General features: G+C 40.8%; 1 protein-coding gene across 4 annotated transcripts in view; it reads left to right on the top strand.

Moving 5' to 3' along the window:
- Positions 1-13,214, top strand: part of CAMSAP2 (calmodulin regulated spectrin associated protein family member 2) — an 81,213-nt gene extending 67,999 nt beyond the window's left edge. For 2 of the 4 annotated variants that reach the window (XM_066324600.1, XM_066324598.1), the window contains 7 exons: positions 522-2,733; positions 3,781-3,917; positions 4,439-4,659; positions 5,672-5,771; positions 7,673-7,788; positions 9,062-9,180; positions 9,938-13,214. In XM_066324600.1, the coding sequence (XP_066180697.1) occupies positions 522-2,733; positions 3,781-3,917; positions 4,439-4,659; positions 5,672-5,771; positions 7,673-7,788; positions 9,062-9,180; positions 9,938-10,243 (3,211 nt within the window). In that variant the 3' untranslated portion in view covers positions 10,244-13,214. The remainder of the gene's footprint in view (positions 1-521; positions 2,734-3,780; positions 3,918-4,438; positions 4,660-5,671; positions 5,772-7,672; positions 7,789-9,061; positions 9,181-9,937) is intronic. The other 2 variants (XM_066324601.1, XM_066324599.1) reach the window with 1 other exon arrangement.
- Positions 13,215-19,800: the final 6,586 nt, after the last annotated feature.

Raw genomic sequence — 19,800 nt, 5'->3', positions numbered from 1 at the left:
ACTAAACATGGTAACAGTAACATGGCTAATGATCTCAGTAGCATTTAAGCTTGTATTATTTTGGGGATGCTAAGAACAATCAGGCTGAATGTTTTAGTTTTCAGTTAGGCCAGTCATACACTCTTCATCTGTAGGGTTTAAACCAAAGTTAAAATGGTAAGAGTTACGGTGTGTAAAATGTGTTTCTCGCATCTTCCTTCTATCTGTGGTGGCAATTCCTGTGCTCCTAAAATGCCCAGAATTTATTCCAAAGTAGTAAAAAGCATTGGCTGAGTCTGAGGAAAATGTTGGTACGTTCTATTCTATTGTCCTTTTAAAAAATCATTATACTTATTGCTATTGATCCATCTAAAAATATATGCATGTTTATTATATTTGAAGCTTGGTAAATTACAGTACACCTAACAATGCCTTTAATACTACCAACTTAAAATAATTTTAAAACCAAACACAAATACTTCATTGTTTTTATTGATTACCATGAGTTACTCAGTTACTTTCTTTATTCTGATCTCTATTAGGTCATCATTACATGGAGTTTCGTTTGACATTCCTTTTGACAAAGAGAAAAGCATTCCAGTATCTACTCCAAACAGAGGAATTCCTAGATCTGTGAGCAATGAAGGCCTTTCAGGAAACATCAACCGCATGCCCAAGCATTCTAGAAAAAATCTCTCCTTCAAACCAGTAAATGGAGAAGAGGAGAATCAAGATATTGAAGAGGAAAAGGACATGACACCTTTTAAAGACACAAAGGTCAATCAGTCCTTTAATGCAAATCAAAGAAATGCCAATGAAACCAGACACTACAGGTTTCCAAATGGAGCTCTGCAAAACAGGGCAGTTCTGGATGATTTTGGCAATCAGATTGAGACACCGAGCATTGAAGAGGCTTTGCAGATCATTCATGACACTGAAAAATCTCCCAGACTTCTCCAAACAGACCAAATTACAAATGGGTTCTTTCTTCACAATCGGGAAATGAGCATCTTGAATTCCAACATTAAACCCAATCAGACTACCCCAGATATCATCACAGACACCAAAGGTGCTCTGAGTCCTGTGACTGACACCACGGAAGTAGATACTGGAATACACGTCCCATCAGAAGATATCCCAGAGACAATGGATGAGGATTCTTCTTTGAGAGATTATACTGTAAGCATGGACTCTGACATGGAGGAGCCATCGAAATTTCTCCAGGATTATGACATGCGGGCCAGCAATCACAGGGATCAATTAAGTCCCTGTCCCAGCTCAGTAAGTACTAAATCACAGGCAGGCAGCAGTGCTTCTTCCAGCTCGGGCGTTAAAATGACCAGCTTTGCTGAGCAGAAATTCAGGAAGTTAAATCACACAGACAGTAAAAGCAGTGGAAGCAGTTCTCAGAAAACCACACCAGAAGGTTCTGAGCTGAACATCCCTCATATGGTTGCCTGGGCTCACATTCCCGAGGAGACATCTGTTCCTCAGGGAAGAGACACTACACAGTTACTGGCTTCTGAGATGGTACAGCTGAGGATGAAGCTAGAGGAAAAGAGGAGAGCCATTGAAGCACAGAAGAAGAAAGTTGAAGCTGCGTTCACAAAGCAGCGGCAGAAAATGGGAAGGACAGCATTTCTCAATGTTGTGAAAAAGAAAGGTGATGGGGTATCACCTCTCCGAGAGGAAGCAGCAGGAGCTGAAGATGAGAAGGTATTCACTGACAGCAATCAGTTGAAAGAAAAAGAAACTCAAAAATCAGATGACCAAACTAGTAAGACTCCAGAATTATTAAAAGAAAACCCAGAAAATTCTCATAGCAAATGGTTAAAATCTCCTGCTACTTCTGGGGATACTGAAAAGCAATGGAATTTAGCAAGCCCCTCAGACGAAAATCTTAATGATGGAGATCTCTTGGAATATACAAAATCTATTGAAAAACTAAACTCTTCCTTGCACTTTCTACAACAAGAAATGCAGCGTCTATCCCTTCAGCAGGAGATGCTGATGCAGATGAGAGAGCAACAGGCTTGGGTTATTTCTCCTCCTCAACCTTCTCCTCAGAAGCAGATTCGGGACTTTAAGTCTTCTTCAAGGCAAGGGGGAACTCCAGCTCCTGTTGCACCTTTCTCACAGGAATCTCCTCGCTCCACACATCAATCTCCACAGTCTTCCAACAGGAAGAATGCCTCTTTTCACGTTAAAATGCAAAGGACTCCTAGGCCAAATGAACTGAAAATAACGCCTCTAAACCGTACCCTGACTGCCCCACGCTCTGTGGACAGTCTTCCCCGTTTGAGGAGGTTTTCTCCCAGTCAGGTTCCCATTCAGACTAGATCATTTGTTTGCTTTGGAGATGATGGTGAAGGTGTAAGCGAGCCTCAGTTAAAGGGAAATCTTTTGAAAGAAGTCAAGCCTACAGAAGAGGTAGCAAAAGAAGAAGGACCAAAATTGCCGAAACAGGGTGAGCAGAAGTTGGAGGAAAAGGAAATTAAGCCTATTGAATCTAATGTTTCTGAAGTATTATCTCAGCCTATCACAGAAACCGTCTGCCTCACCCCAAATGAAGAGCAGCTAAACCAACCGATTTTACCACCTCCAGCCCCCAAAACAGCTAACTTAATTGAAGTTTCCTTATCAGATTTGAAGCCACCAGAAAAAAGCGAGGTATCTGTTGAGAAATATGAAGGTGAGAGTGATAGAGAACAGTTTGAAGATGACCAGAAAGTGTGCTGTGGATTCTTTTTTAAGGTAAGAGAACTACTAGTGGATGCGTATATCAGTTGTTAAGCTTTGTTTGAATCTTTAGTTGAAATGTGGATGTTGCTGAGGACTGAAGTCAAAGCAGATGGTACTGCAACTCTAAATGTGCAGGCTTATCTTTTGGATTTGATTAATTTGGCATATTAGTCATAAGAGTGGTGAGATTCTACCATATTGCAGTTCTGAGTCTGTCAGAGTATCCCTTTCCATTCATAGTTACGGAAGAGTGCCTGAAGGTCTTGGGGAGGAAGATGCTTGCTGAATGTAGATTTATTTTTAGCGTGTGTTTTGGTGATCTTGATTAAACATGCTCACATCTCACCCACACTTCCCCACTTCACTCCCAAATTTAACTAAAAGTTTTTGAAGTACATAACAGCCTTCATTTTTAAAAATTATTCACATTTTGAATTGCACTTTGCAGAGCCTTTTTCCCTCTCTCAGCTGGCTAAGGAATTATAGTCTGCTGAGACTCCCTTTTGAAGTTTGTATTTGGGAGCATTTTTTATTAAAGAGCTGTGTTCAGACAGGATTTCAACTATAATTCATATTGTTAGACAGTGGTCTAGACTTATTTCCATCTTAGAATACCCCAATTTTGTGTATCATGTATCTGGATGGACCTTGTCTGGAAACATTCCTCAGTTCTAACACAACACCTGGCATGCTCAGAAGTTACTTTTATATTGTGCATACTTATTGGGGTTTGTGATAATTACCTTCATGTTCATACATGTAGACTCTTCCAAAGCTGAAAGAAATTGTTTATGCTATGTGAGATCTGACTCAAAACTAAAATATCTCACTTAACAAGTTTTCTCATATCAGTGTTGAATTTTGTTTTAGGAAGGAGAATTTCCATTATGAAGTTTTTAAGAGTCTTAAGAAAAATCTTCAAAAATAAACTTATTCCAAACACTGCATGAGTATGTTAGGATACCCAATGTAAAGAATTAAGTGTCTACTGACAAAATCAGTTGCTGAATTTAGAGATCTCAATATTTTTGGTGCTTTTCCTTTAAAAATGGTTCCTAGGATGATCAAAAGGCAGAAAATGACATGGCAATGAAACGAGCAGCATTGTTGGAGAAGCGTTTGAGAAGGGAAAGAGAGACTTTGCTTCGAAAGCAGCAGCTGGAAGCAGAACTAGAACATAAGAAGGAAGAGACAAGGTAAAACTACATATCCTGATCCAAATGATCAGTAATGGGGAACATAAAAATGTCTGGTTTAGTTAAAAGTGTAACCTACATGTCCCAAAATTGCATCTTAATGTCCAAGTTATTTACTGCTGGAGCCAGATGTGCAGAGGAGCCCAGCTGGCCCTGCAGGACAGCAGGTGGCATCAGTCTGTAGCTCTCTCAGGCTGGGAGCTGTGCTGAGTACATCTCCTCAGAGCACAGTTCTCAGGGAGCCTTTCTCTCACAGGGTTCTCTCTGCACAAATGCACAATGTTCACTCAGTTACAGCAATGAAGCTCATAAACCTGCATTTAGTTTTATTAGTGGTTTTATTAGTTTAGACGCTCTGAAAATTGTAAAAAAAAAAAAATAAATTTAAAAGCAATTGTCTCTTACTGGTGTTTGAGAACATTGAAGTTCCAAAAATCTGATGCCTGTGTTGTCCTCTTTGTGCTAGCTGGAATCCCTTACTTGAAAAGTTTCTCCTGCTGAATTTTTTGGTAATTTTTTAGACGCAAAACAGAAGAAGAACGTCAGAAGAAGGAGGATGAACGAGCACGGCGAGAATTTATTAAACAGGAATATATGAGAAGGAAACAACTAAAGCTTATGGAAGACATGGATACTGTCATAAAGCCACGTTCCCTCTCAATCAAACAGAAAAAGCCACGTCCAAAATCTATTCATAGAGATCATATTGAATCACCTAAGACACCAATCAAAGGTCCACCAGGTAACAAACGTTCATGTGGAAAAAAGAGTCTGTTCATGCTAAAACACCAGCTTGGGGTTTGGTCCTAACAAGCACGGGCGTTTATGAGTGTCTTGTGCTAAATTGAAACTGCACGTATCCAAACTGGAAAGCAAAATTTGGCATAGAAATGGAAAGAGGAATGTCACTTACCTGCTGTGCATGCATGCATATATCAACAAACAAAAACGTTAGCTCTGAAAACCCAGTGGAGGGACGAATATGTGTTGAAAGTTTCACACACACCCATGTTTTCTTCACTAATCTCTTCTTGCACCTGTAGAGCTAAGAATGAATAAAAGTTAGGAGATAAGAGATAAATAAATGAAATGGTGGCCATAAGATAAGAATACTTAAACTTACACAATACGGACAAAATTAGAATTTGAAAGTTACTTTTATATTTTATGGCTTTTTTCTATTTTGCTCACCAACGGCATGAATAGTTAAGAACATAGCAACACTAACCATATGGAACAACTCAGCCTTCTTTTAGATACAAAAGAACTTGCAGTAATGTCTGGAAGAAGTACTGTCAACTTACATTTAGAAAAAAATACCAGATTGCTCAGTGATCCTTTTTGTTACAGCCTCCTCCTCTAGCCTTGTTATTGTGCTACATTTTCTCTGGCTGCTTCCCTCCATCTTCCAGTGTAATTTAAAGTATTTCCTTAACACCTTCCAGGAATCCATCTCAAGCTTTAAATTAAGTCTCTTAAGCTCTCTTTCAAGAGGACTTATTAACTGTAATTGCATTCTGTGATTTGCATAGTGCCAGTGTTCCCATGTCTGTGCTCAGCCTGAGCCCATCCCCGGTGCCTGCCAAAGGCGGGGTGTCAGCAAGTGTTTACAGGAGGTGCAGCACATATGCATGCAGGTACAGCATGGATGGGTGTTAATCCCATGGAGAAAAGCTCTTCCTGCTGGTGTTGGTCTGATGAACAGACTCTCCTGCTTGCATAGGTTTGTAAGCTTTAACTTTGTTTTTATCCAGGTTCACAGCTTTGTCGTGTTTTTTCAGTATCTAGTCTTTCATTGGCATCGCTGAATACAGGGGACAATGAGAGTGTGCAGTCAGGCAAGAGAACACCAAGGTAAAGCTAAAATAACCATTTCATTTAATAAAATTTCATAATCAGCTATGTAAAGCTAGCATGAATTTTTTAGAGGTTGTGTATATATTGTGTACTCCTAGAACAGGTATGTTTTCCTCATTTGAGACACGGATAGTTTCCACTGTCAGACATTCGGGAACCAAGCCATGATCATTTGTTTTGCAAATTTTACCATGTAAACCAGTTGGGCAGGTATAAATGAGGTCAAAACAAAATGCTGTTCACACAGCCTCTTTAATTCACTTGCTTGTATCCAAGTCTTAACATGTGGATATTTTACTAAACCTGTATGCTACGTGCAACTACATAGCTGCTTTTCTTTTTTTAACATAGAAGTTTCTTTTCTCTTTGGTTGTTTTTTTCTTTAGAAGTTGTGCAGGGCATTATTGAATGCTCACAAAGACTACAGCCTTTTTCCAAACACCAGAATTTATTTCGCATTAAAAACCACCTGAAAATAACAGAAAAAAATCATTTTTTTTAATACAAAGCCTGTATAGTCATTCAGAGGAAAATGACTATTTCAGTGAACTACTTGATAATATTCAGACAAATACTATTTTCTTTGTATAAAAAAGAAATAGGGAAGAAAAGCAAACTAGGGGAAGGGATATTGCATGTCATGCCTTCATGGCCACTACACAGTATTCATCAGCTCTGACAAACCTGCAGCTGCCTTCAGTTGACTTCTCAATTACTTTGATGTCTCAGGAACTGACTTTCCAGTTATTACATAAGAAACATTCATGAATTATCCAATTAGCCTGATATCTCTTGTCATCTCTTAAAAATTATCACTTTTAATTAAGAAGGGGATTTCTTCCAGCTATATTGCTATTACAAAAGGCTCGATGTTGCTCATCTACACAGGCTTTGCAGGAGATGAGCCCTGTGTATGGAGCTGGAGCTGTACAGTGCAGTACTATGCTTGTAAGGAGCAGTACATCTTCCTTAGGCTTTGCATTTGTTTAGGGGACTGAGACTTTTAAAACGTTATTAAAGTAACAGAGTTGAAAGTGTTTTCAATATCTTTCCAAACCCATATTGTCACCTTGTCCTTGCATCACCGTCATTTTTGATGATCCCACTGAGAGAATCTCACTGGTACATTTGTTACCTTCTTCATGCAGGTGCTAATCACAAAAGGTGTAGGATATATTATAAACTGAATTTCATCTATTGCTGATTTTACTGAAAACAAGCATGCACACAGATTTTGATATGATACCACTTTTTTCCCTTATTCTGTGCCTTTTTCTCACTTAGAAAACTTTCATTCCAAGCTGCAAATTTGACTGGTTTTCACAGTAACCACAATAAAAATATTTTAAATATCTTATAATAATTTAGGAAAACTTGACAATCTTGTTTAGACTTTTAAATGCAAAATTATCCACATTTGAGTGCAGCCTGAAGAATTACAGCACCAGAAGTTATTGCTTGTGAAAACAAAAACTAGAAGGGAAATTGTTTTGCTGTCTTAAATACAGCAGTTCTCACTGCCAGTTGTTGCAGTCATAAGTATAAATTAACTAAATTTTCACTTCACCATTCTGTCAAGAACTGGTTTGTTCCCTACACGAGATGACATTGGTTTGCCAGTACATGTTAAAAGTAACACGAATCTCTGCTTAGCAATTCTAGTTCACAACCAAGAATATCTATTAGGTCTCTATCCCACAGATGGAGCCCAAAAATTAACATACACCTCACCTAAAGACCAACTTCTTGCATCGTGCAAAATGTACTAAATATTGTGCATTTGGGTTTATAGTTTATAATTCAAATCATTGTGTTCTATCTTGCCTTCTTTTCATATCAGAAGGCTTTCCAGCTGAACATGGTGAATTTTTAAAATAGATTTTTAAACTAATGTTTAGGTCTGAATCTGTGGAAGGATTTTTATCTCCAAGTCGCTGTGGTAGTCGTAACGGAGAAAAAGATTGGGAAAATGCATCTACAACTTCCTCAGTGGCCTCTGCTACAGAGTACACAGGTCAGTGACAACAGCAGTCAGAAAAGTACCTGCCTGTTAATGGTTCTATGCATGAAGAGTTTTCAGTTACCTTGATTTGGCTTCCTAAAACTTGATTGAGTTTTACCTTTCAAAGTAGAGGGCAATAATACAAGGCTAACATTTTAAATCCAAAATAAAAGCACTGACTAAATTTGTGATAACCACAATAAACTGCAGCCAGGCTCAGAACAGCACATACTTCAGCAGTGTCTCCAGCAAGGCACAAAGTGTTCATATTTCAACTTGATTAAGAATAGTGTTACAAAATTCAAAAACCAAATTGCAACAGAAAAAAAAAATATCTTCTTAGCAATGCAAAATAAATATTCTGCACTATTTATCCTGACAAAGCCTTTGTTGTTTATTAAGAACTTTATGATCAGATTACTAATTCTTTATTATATTACGAATCAGATAATAATGGTATTTTCCTCCCTTTTGTCTAACTGTACCACATGTGGTACTGCCAAGACCTTGCATCATCGGGATCGTAAAAGCTCCACTTTTCCCAACCTAATATCACTTTCTTTGTGAGAAGAGTAGCATAAGTTTAGCTATTTTCTAGGGTTTTTTCCCCCAAAGCTTAGACAACTGAGATTTTAATCTTAATTTTAATTGATGCTTGTACATTATTTTCCTAATTGCTACTCATGTTGGTTTTTCTTTTAATGGTCTTGACCCAAGTACACATACATTTCAGAAATTAAAACAGGAGATTTCTCCTTCAATCAGATGAATCATTTTACTGACAGAATAACCTGTCAAGTGTAAGGCCAGATCTTTCATCCCTGGTTTTGGGTAAAACATTTCTGGAATCCCAGAGAGGACAGACAACAGTTACTCTGAGCACTGTATATACTTCACTTTACACCTCACACCCTTGAAGTCACAGGCATAGGAAAAAAAAAAAAAAAATACTTTGCTCTCTCCTGGAGAACTAAAATTTTGGTTAGAAAAAGCAAAATGTTTTGTTGTTCATAGAAAAGGTCCTCTGAGAGAAAAAATATTTACTAAGGCTGCCAGTAATAATAATTTAATAATGAAAGACATATTTGTAAGTAAATTCAGTGACAGCTGAATGACATTTTACTTGTTTGTGAAATTTGTAGTCTCTAACCTTATTCTGTATTATTCCTGGATTTGTGTTTCTGTGCATGCAAAAGTTCCACACCAGAAGTGCTTCACAGCATTCAAAGGAACTCTTTGTTGGCTTATTGATTAATTTAGCTTATTTGTCGTTCCTTTTGCATAGGACCAAAGCTCTTCAAAGAACCCAGTGCTAAATCAAATAAGTATATAATTCAGAATGCACTGGCACATTGCTGCCTGGCTGGAAAAGTAAATGAAGGTCAAAAGAAAAAGATCCTGGAGGTAAGAGTGTATTACCCCTAAAAGCATAAAGACCTACATCAAACCAAAGTCAGGCATTATGGAAACTCAAAAGCATAAATGCAAATATTGAAAGGAAACCTCAGCAAAATGACCCTCGGAAATCCCAGGAAAAAAATAGCTGCAAAAATGTCATGCCTAACTCTAGGATGAAGCATACATCACTTGATAGAAGCTGTATGTGTCCCATAGAAGGTCTGTTAGGTAGAATAGGAACCCCAAGGTTTCAGATAATACAGAACTTTTGTTCAATTCATTTCAACTGGCTTCACAGTTTGACCAAGCTTGAGTGGATTTAGGGATGAATGAAATTCCAGTTTAGCACCAGAGGATCTTTCAGACATATTGAGACACGTGTCAAGATTCCTATTCCCAAACTTGCAAGTATTAGACCAGCTTGATGAAATGGATGATGAAAAGAATTCTTATTTGGTCTACAAAAAGACTTTTGGGATGTCTGTTTTTGAGATACAACTAAACAAGTATAGCTGAAATGGTCTAAATAAATTTGGTTTTGGTTGAGATGGATATCTATCAAAATTCACATAGGTGAAGCTTAGCAAATTCTAATGATTGAAAATAAGGTCTTTTAGTGGACACAGTTAGACATTGGTTTCAGCTCTGGTAGAAAACTGATTCAAAATAAAATCTAACAAATTGAAATGTTTTCTAATTACAATGCAAAATTCATATTCTGAATGTTTTTCTTTCTTTCTCTCCTTCTTTCTTTCTTTTAAAGGAAATGGAAAAATCTGATGCCAATAATTTCTTAATCTTGTTCCGGGATTCAGGCTGCCAGTTCAGATCTCTGTATACATACTGCCCTGATACTGAAGAAATCAATAAATTAACAGGAATAGGTCCCAAATCTATCACAAAGAAAATGATAGAGGGACTGTATAAATACAACTCTGACAGGAAGCAATTTAGCCACATACCTGCCAAAACTTTGTCTGCCAGTGTTGATGCAATTACCATTCACAGCCATTTGTGGCAAACCAAGAGACCAGTAACTCCTAAGAAACTCTTACCCTCCAAGGCATAGTAGATGGGAAAAAATTTGCTTGAGACAATTATGATAAACTTGCACTTCATCTTTACTGCCTATAGGAAATAGATTTCTAGTTGCCAACAAGACTCTTAGAACTTATAACTGGACAGCGAGTTCTATTATCATGTCCAACTGGAATGTAAACACAGTGTTTAGGAGTGCAGAAGATTAACTCTTAGGTGAATAATTATGAGTGATTACGGAAATGTTTGACTTGTGTGGAAATTTGTATGTGCTAATGCAACATATAGAGTATATTTGCTCTGTATTTTGATTAGAAACACTGAAGCACTGAATGTTCCTCTTTAGTGACTCAAACTACATTTTTTACATCTGTTGCCTTATATGTTTGTATTTGTGCTTGTCTTGAACTATTTTTCTTTCACTAAAGAAAATCTTCTTAATATTCTCAATACCATCGAACTTTGCATACTGACCTACAGTAAAGACTAAATGATAAATTGTATGTCACTGAATAACAGCGGAATGGGTCTGTTCTCCAAGACCCTTACTGTGTGCTGTAACAAAATCAAGATTCATTCCCCTGTGTATTTATAATTCTTTTTCAATTAAATAGTACTGATTTGCTTATAAATTTAACAGTAAAGGAAAAACCTTTGAACTGCTTGAAGTTTCCTTCAAATGAATTATTCAACAACTCAGGGTAAAGGTGATGCAATTACTTCTGCTTCAGTAAGTTGCCATCTGAGATGTCATGACTGACCATGTGCATGTTCATAACACCAGTAAAACTCCAAGTAAAAAGTTTTGGTAGGTCTCTGAAATGGTTTAAGCAAGAATGCATTCATTGCTTTGCACTGTTCCAGCAGGAGAGAGAGCACACGGTCAGGTCCTGCTTCTTCAAGGAAGGAATAGGAACTCATGAAACATTCAGAACTAGATCCCTGATGTTGCCTAACAGAGCACTAAATATTCAGAAGAATCACAGAATTCACTAAGTCACAGATCTTTGAGAAGTCGTGTATCTAATTCCCATTGATTTTAAGATCCAGGCCACTTCCTGCCTTCAGATCTGCCAACTCAGACTTGAATCAGTTTTCTAGGGAACAGACATCTGGTGAGAATTTTCAGTGTGTCTTCGTAAACTGTTTTCTGGACACTAACAGGTGATGTCTTGTGACACAGCAATTTTTAAGTACCTATGGCAAAAAAAGCCTAATTGACATTTCAGTAAATCTACAACATGACCATTTTTGCAACACCAAACTCTAGGTATATTTCAGTATTATTTATAAAGGGCTGCCTTTTATTTCAAAACAGTGTTTGATTATTTTATAAATCACTATCCCGTTTCAGTGTTTGTTTCTCTTACAATTTGCTTTTAACATAGCACTGTTCTGGAAAAAAAGAAGAAAACACAAACTTGAAGCCTCCCCTAAATCCGTGGCTATTTTGATAACATCGTACACCAGAGAATTTGTTGGGGGGAGGGAAATCTCATTCTCAGGAAAAGACTTGAATGATTTGTGATTCTGTTCTGTTTCAGTGTTGTGACAACTCCATTCACATAAGACAGTATTGTGCTATAAGTATGTAGTCCATTCAGTTTCATGGGAGACTAAAATGATGTTCGTATTTCTCTCATTAAATTGCTTTGAGAGAAACTGCCTCACTACTACGATGTGCTCATTTACCTAGAGAAAAGATGCACAGGAATGAGATGTCATTAGTAGTTTAGAACAGTACTTTTTTAAATTATTATAAGGCCTTAGGCATCAGTGCATCTGGATTATAAACATTTTCTCAAAAATGCTGTCAGTTTACTGTAATTTATGTTCTTATATTTATGTATATTTGTTAAAACTGTAAAAAAAAAAAAAAGAAAAAACACTTTAAAATACATGTTTAATATGTATGTGGCTCAAAACTATTTGTGGTTAGCTGATTCCTACTGTTTGCATGTATATCACCAGGATATGTAACTCTTATATTTCAAGTGTATACATATTGTGTATATAGGATATAAATAATATTAAAAAGGGGGGAAAGAGGGTTTGCACATTCTGCCTGTTAGACACTTCCTACAGATACCATTGTAGGAACATCTTGAATAACAATATGAAACTGTGTATAATATACAGTGATTCAAGAAACCAGGAGGTTGGAATTAACTGACACACATACGGTGAATAACTTCAAAAGAAGTTTTATCATGGGAGGCTTTTTATTTCTAAAATCTGTTCTATGATTTAACTGAAGATTTGCAACACCATAAAGACACACGCATCAACCTAATCAAAGTGAGCTTAAATACATGACAAGAGTTCTTTGAGTGATTTTAAATATATCTGAATGTATTATGAAATTTGCATTTGTCAACAGGTTGAAGATTTGTGCAATGTCTAAAAGCAGAATGTGAATAATGCAGTTGAAAATTTCATTGCTCGCAGTATAAGGTTTTACTTAATACAGGAAAAGTAAAGCTAGAGATGCTTTTCCTTTTTAAGCCTGCAAATTTTCTAATTACAGTGGATCTTTGGTTGGGATCATGTTTAAAAAAAGAAGAAAAAAAAAAAAAAAAAAAAAGAAAGCTTTCCATAAAGGCCAGTATTTATCACTGACCTTTCCAGAACACACTGGTGCTTTCATCAGGGGTATTATTATTGTTGCTACGACTGAATTGCCAAACTCTCATCTTAGTTTTTGGAGCAAAATTTCATCTTCTAACAGTCATAATAGCTACTGATTTTTTTTTTTTTTTAATGTTAGTATGACTGTTAGTTTTTATTATTTGGCTGTTTAAAGCCAAATTCAGCTATTTAATTATGATTTATTGGGCACTGTTGAAAAATGTACAGTGTATTGTGTGCTTACTTGTCCACTTCTATGGAGCATAGCTTCCATATTTTTTCAAATGCTGTGCTGTAAAATATTGTCATTGCTACTTATGTGGTACAGTGTAGTTTTTTCCTTTCATTTAAATAAAAGCATGGCACCAAAATAACCAATTTTTTTTTTGTTTTCTTGCTTACCTCTAAATATAAACTAAATTTATAAAATCTTCACATTAATGTAGAAATCTTGTTTCTTCTCGTATTTCAGCAATGTGGAAATTGTAGGAAATATGCACCATTACAATTTCTCCTTCTGTTTCTCAGCTTTGGTCATACTTCCATAGATAATCTAGATTTCTGATGTTACCAGAGGAAGGCTATTGAATAATTGAATAGGCTTCATATTTCATTCATGAGGACAACAAGGTGTTACCCTGTTCTGTCCAGAAGTGAATTTCACTATTTTAAGTCATCTGATAAACTTCTGGGCTCTGGTTAGCTTCATTTTTCCAAAGCCACAGAAACTTGCTGCTCAGGTTAAAAAAGGTTTGCTTCAGAATGAAAGGTTGTCAAGGAGAACTGAAGTCTTCTCTTCATCAAAGAGTATATTTACTGTATAAAGCATGTGTGTCACTTTTAATGAAATGGTTTGTACTTGCTAGTGATGCTATCTTGAAGAGAAACACTATCCAAAAAATGAGGGGCCTCTCCAGATTTGTAAGTCAGTAATTTTTCCAGTTCAAATCCTGTCTTTTTTGGAGTTTTGTGTTGTCCTGCCTGGGTTGCAGAGTAAGAACAAGGACTTGCTGCAAGTGGCCATGACATCCCTGCACTGTCGTCAGGCAGACTGAGTTGCTGGGGTAACTTACACAGATAAAGAATGTCAGAACTGCAGAGCTCTTTGAAGGGTAACTTCAAGAATACCAGCAATCTGACAGTAGGGGTTTTAATGTTGAATTGAAAGCTACTGTGGAAGAAAATTAATAGCTTTCCTCCCCCTGAAAAGTGGTTATGTTTCAGGCAGCTCAGTTGGTTCCCTGTACAGCATCACAAACAGGCTGACACAAGCAAGGAATTATATTGGAACACAAACACACAGTTGCACCCAGTAAAGCTCTTTTTTTCAGTGGTGAGCCCAGCTCAAAATTTTCATCTAAAACCAGCCTTTGTACAGATCTGCTTTAGAACAGACTTGGTTTTTTCTATCTTTTGGCAAATAACATCGTCCCTGAGAAACTTCAGCTCTGGTTCATTTGACATAATGTGACTGTACTGTGTGCCTGAATTTGTACAGTATTTCTGATTCAAAATTTGTGCTGCTGTGGGATCCAGTGTAGGGAGTTATGCTTGGAACAGAAGGTTTCGGCTTGATCGCCACACGAATGTGATGGAAAAAATAACTTTTCAAATGCAGCTGTACTGATCACAGATGACTTCTTTCCCACAACTTTTTTAAAAACAGACAGGGCTAAACTTTAACGATTTAGATCTCTTCAAATAGCAAAATAGCATTTCTTTTCTCCCTTTCTACTAATTTAATGAGCTGAAAAAGCAGTTTGAAGAATTGTGGCTATAAGGATGTGTCTTGACAGTCACAGCCCTTTACAGCTGCTTTTACATTTTCTAGTTAAATAAATGAAAAACAACAAAAGGAAAAAATCCCCTATAAGCACTCATATTCCAGGTGTTTAACATATCCATCTCTGTACATTTACAAGCAATTTATTTTTAAAAGCACTCTCTTCCATTTGGGTAAAAATACATTTGACGTGTGTTTGTGCAGGCATACATACTAACACCCATTTACCTTCAGACTTACTTGCTTACACACAGAATAAAAAGTACACGTTTTATTTGGACAACTACAGCAATGAGTCAAACATGGTAGGGACGTTGTTCCAGCTTGTTTCCTTCCAGCAAGAAAGAAAAGCAGCTCTTGCACTTGAAATCACTGCTGTAAGAGGCAAGGAAGCAATCTACAACGTGCATATTTCAGTACAAAGTCTTTGGGAGAAGGAGTTCTTTTAATCAAATTTCTGGATTCAAGGATAATGCTGATGGATGCTAGGCAGAACTGCCACTGATCAGAAGAACTAATAGCCATCAGGATTCAAGAAGGAGCAGAAAACAGCACAAATAAGGTAAGCATTCACTGAAGAAAAGTTATTTAAAACTTTCTTTAAACTCCTATTCAACATTACAAACAATTTGATGTATAAAATGCTTAGGGGTAAATAAGTAGTTCATTATCCACTGACAAACTTGTTTAAGCAAGATACTAAAAGAATCTTTTTCACATGTGTTTAAGTTTGCAGTTGATGGTATGTGAACTTCACAGAGACGGACTAAGCAATATCTGTATGTACTTTTCTGTCACAGTTAATGGAGCTTTGCAGAAAGACTAAAAGCTAATATGGAGCTTTCCATCACTGTCTTACTATTTCTTCATCATCACTGATCTAAATGTCTGCAGTACAAGATCTGGCAAGGCCCCACAAGCCTGCAATTATTTAAATTACTTGAAGCCAGATTATACTTTGGCACAGTATTTTTCTTATTTAAGCTACCTGAAACTGGAGCTGTGATGCTGACATAAAGGATTCTATAGATTATGCAAGAATTCTGCTGAATTGTCACCTCAAAGTTCTGGAAATCCTTTCTTGAAATGAGTAAAACCTGTTTCAGAGTAAAGTTTTTACCATATTTTTTTTCTTAGTTTTTACAAGAACATGTAAATATAAAATGTAAGTAGTAGAATGGCTCAATTACAAGTTCAGAAAGTCGGGATTGGCCCATTTTTAAGGCCAACACAGAATTAGCTGAATTGGAGGGAATCACAAGGATTATGGAGTCCAGCTCCTGGCCCTGCAGGGGACACCCCAGGAATCACACCGTGTGCTGAGGACATTGTCCAAATGCTTTCTGAGCACTGTCAGGGTGGTGCTGTGCCCACTGCCCTGGGGAGCCTGTGCCTGTGCCTAAAACACCCTCTGGGTTAAAAATTATTTCCTGATTATAACCTAAACCTCCCCTGAAACAGCTTCAGACCGTTCCCTTGGGTGCTGCTGCTGTGACCCCAGAGAAGAGATCAGTGTCTGCCCCTCCTCCTCACAGAGAAGCTGTAACTGCAGTGGGCTCTCCCCTCAGTCTCCTCCAGGCTGAACAGACCAAGTGGCCTCAGTCACCCCTCATGTGGCTTCCCCTCAAGGCCCTTCACCATCCTCGTGGCCTCCTTTGGACCCTCTCTAACAGCTCAGTGTCAGTTTGATATTGTGGCACCCAAACTGCCCCCAGCACTCGAGGTGAGGCCACCCCAGTGCAGAGCAGAGGGGACAATCCCTCCCTTGCCTGGCTGGTGACGCTGTGCCTGGTGCCCCCAGGACAGGGATGTCCCTCCTGGCTGCCAGGGCACTGCTGCCTCTGGTGCAGTGTGTCAAGGAGCAGGTCCCTTTCCACAGTGCTGCTCTCCAGCACCTCGTTTCTCACCTGCAAGATTTGTGAAACAGTCACACAATTACTGTTTTCTTTGCTGAAGTGCTCCAAGCACAGACTGCAGCGCCCTGTTTTGTCACTAGGCAATGCAGATCTCCACCTCCACTAATCCTGATTTTCAAGATCTGGAAAACCCACACCCAACAGCTTTGCTGGAAGTGGGAGTTACCTTCTTTGCAGTAATGAGTGGGGAGTTCAAAGCAAGCTGAGACCATCCCAAACATGTTTCCATGCTTAAGTAAAGAGTTGCAAACAACCAGGGAACAGGCTCTCCCATGGGCTCTCCTCCCATAGAATGCTACTGTATGTATCCTCACCAAAACTTAATAATAGTATGATTGCCCCCAAAGCAGGGCCACCAACTGCTATTCTTCCATATTTCTTCCTGACAGTTCTTGAAATCTCTTTCCAGAGTATAGGAATTTGCTGCTTACCTGTGGAAGGTCCAACATTCTGAGCAGTAAATGGAATAATTTTAAATTCATAATTTTCCTTTCACGTCCATAAGTGAGAAGAAGCTTTATCTTTCTCGCCACCCAGAGATAGTCTCACAGAGTTGGTCTCAGGACTTCCACTGAAAACACAACTAATGCACAAATGATTAGTAAACTGTAAAACCATTCTAAAATCAAGATTAAATTTAAAAGCCTATGTGTGTGCTAACCTAGAATTTTGTAGGTTAAACAAAGTTTTAAGTGGACTTTTCATATCTATACTCAGTAAAGTTATATATACCACTCAGTTTAGATAATTAAAGTCATCTTGTTTTTCCACACAGTTTCATTTCTATAATTACACATTTTCTTAAGCAGCACCTCCAAAAGCAACTAAGCAACAAGTAGCTTTGGAAGTAAATAGAAGTATTCATTGTTTTACCAGCAAATCTATATTCTTGGGAAATGAAGCTGGGACTTGAACAAAAGGAACCATGGAGTTCCACAGCCCTTGCACATGGCCTGGCAGGGTCACTGCTGTGCAGCCAGGCTCACTCCTCGCTGGACAGCCTTTGGGACATCTCTCTGTATTCCTGTTCAGAAAGAAGAGAGAAAAAATAACACGGGGCCCCTCTGCCCTTCAGCAGATCCTCGGCAAAACAGCTGGTAAGTAGACTTGACCTCACTGACATTTTGTGAATGTGACAGAGAATCCAGTTCAGCTCCAGTCAAATCCCTGACAACCTTCCCTGGATCTCTGATGCATGGCACACATGCCTAATTTGAAAAAAAAAAAAAATTAAATTTAAAATCGTGCATCACCTTGTCAAAAACTTGCCACCATCTCCATCTTGGGAGGGCCTGCCAGGGCACGGCAGTGTGTTCTCGAGCACTCTGTCCAAGCGCTGTACCTGCATTTTAACATCCCACCCCTAAATACAAACACCGAGCGAGCTTATTGACTGCTCACCGTAACGACTGAGGTGCCATAACCTTTCGACAATTACAAACACGTGACTGAAAATCAAACTATATATGAACACATCTTCCTACAACACGGGTGTCACGCATGCATAGGATTTCTGTAAAGGACGCGTGCTTCTCTCGACAGCCTCAAGAAGCAGGTGACGGTGTAGGCACACTAAAAACACCCTGAATGGCGGCAGCACCTCGAGCAGCAATTACATTACTGCCAAGAAGGCTGGAGGCGCACACGCCGGAGCCGGGCGGCGGCAGCCGGGCAGTGCCGCTCCCGCCCCACAGGTGTGCCCTGAGCGCCGGCGGCCTGCGGGGGCAGGGACCGGCCGCCCTCCGGGAGGCGACAGCGGCCTCTGGGGCAGCGCTCCCACCGGCGGGGCGGGCAGGGCCCGGGGATCCCGCTCTGGCCGGGCGGCAGCCGCTCCTGGCCCGGCTCCCTGAGCGCGGCCCGGCTCCCTGAGCGCGGCCCGGCTCCCGCAGCGCGGCCCGGCTCCCTCAGCGCGGCCCGGCTCCCGCAGCCCGGCCCGGCTCCCTCAGCCCGGCCCGGCTCCCGCAGCGCGGCCCGGCCCGCCGGGAACAAAGCGCCCCGCCCCGCGCCGCCATCTGTCCCTCCCTCCGTCGCTCCCTCCCGCCCCCGCGGCGGGGCGGCTCCGGCCCGCCCCTTCAGCTCTCCGCTTCGGCAGCGGCGCCGGCAGGGCCCCGGGGCGCCGCCGGGCGGGCAGCGCTGTGGGCGGGCGGCGAGCGGAGCGACAGCGGCCCCAGACAGACCGACCGACCGACCGACAGACAGACAGACAGACAGATAGACCGACCGCGGGTACCGGGCCCGCCGCCATCTTCCCCCCCGCCCCGCCGCTGCCGGCGCGCACGGCCCGCGGGGCCCGCAGGTGAGCGGGCGGGAGCCAGGGCGGCAGCCGGCGGGGCTGCGGCCGCTGCGGCACCGGGTGGGCGCTGCCCGGTGTCCTCGCCGGGCCCGGGGCCCGTCCGTGCCTTCCCCGCGGGCAGCGCATCGCCCCGGCTGCCGGCGACGCCCGAGCGCCGCCGCCCCTTTGTTGTGGCCCGGTCGGGGCCGCGGCGCTCGGAGCCCGGGGCCGCGGCGCTCGGAGCCCGGGGCCGCGGCGCTCGGAGCCCGGGGCCGCGGCGCTCGGAGCCCGGGGCCGCGGCGCTCGGAGCCCGGGGCCGCGGCGCCCTGCCCGCCGCTGGTGCTGAGCTCACATTCCCGAAATGCTGGTGCGAGCTCAGCGCGGCGCGATTAACCGGGGCGGCTGCTGTAAACCCGGCGGAGCTGGGCTTCTTATGGAATCGCTCGTGGAGAGGAAAAAAAATGTTGGAACAACCCGGGTTGTTACAGTCAAAACGCGTTAATATCTAGCCTTTGGAAGTTGTCTGGCCTTTTCTTATTTCCCTGCCGTATATCTGTGCTGTGATGCGAAGCACTGGATGATTTAATGTCACCTTTTTGCCATTCGCGGTGCAGAAGGCGCCGGGCGAGGCGGGTGTGTGTCAGGGGCTGTGAGTGCCGGGGCTCCTCCCGAGCGCCCTGACACGAGGATTACAGCAGCGGAGCTGAGCTGGGCACAACATGGATTACTGACGGCGGGCCAGCGAAAAACCTCTGTGAGGCAGGAAAGGCTGGTGTGTAAGGGACGCTGATCTGCTGTGTATTGGAGTAGGAAAGGTCTCAGAGTTCAAAGTTTAGCGAAGGTTTTCTGTTAAGATCTTAATGTGCTCAGTGCATTTCATTTGAGATAATGAATTGTGTGATTTCGTAGGGTGAAATGTGTGTCAGCAGGCTCTGCTGACTGCTGTTGGAATCAGTTGTGATGAAAACTGGGCCTATAGTCTTCTTCCT

Source organism: Sylvia atricapilla, chromosome 9 (assembly GCF_009819655.1).
Source record: "Sylvia atricapilla isolate bSylAtr1 chromosome 9, bSylAtr1.pri, whole genome shotgun sequence".
NCBI lineage: Eukaryota > Metazoa > Chordata > Aves > Passeriformes > Sylviidae > Sylvia > Sylvia atricapilla.
Note: the sequence above shows the minus strand (reverse complement) of the source record. Positions and strands in the feature narration are given on the sequence as shown.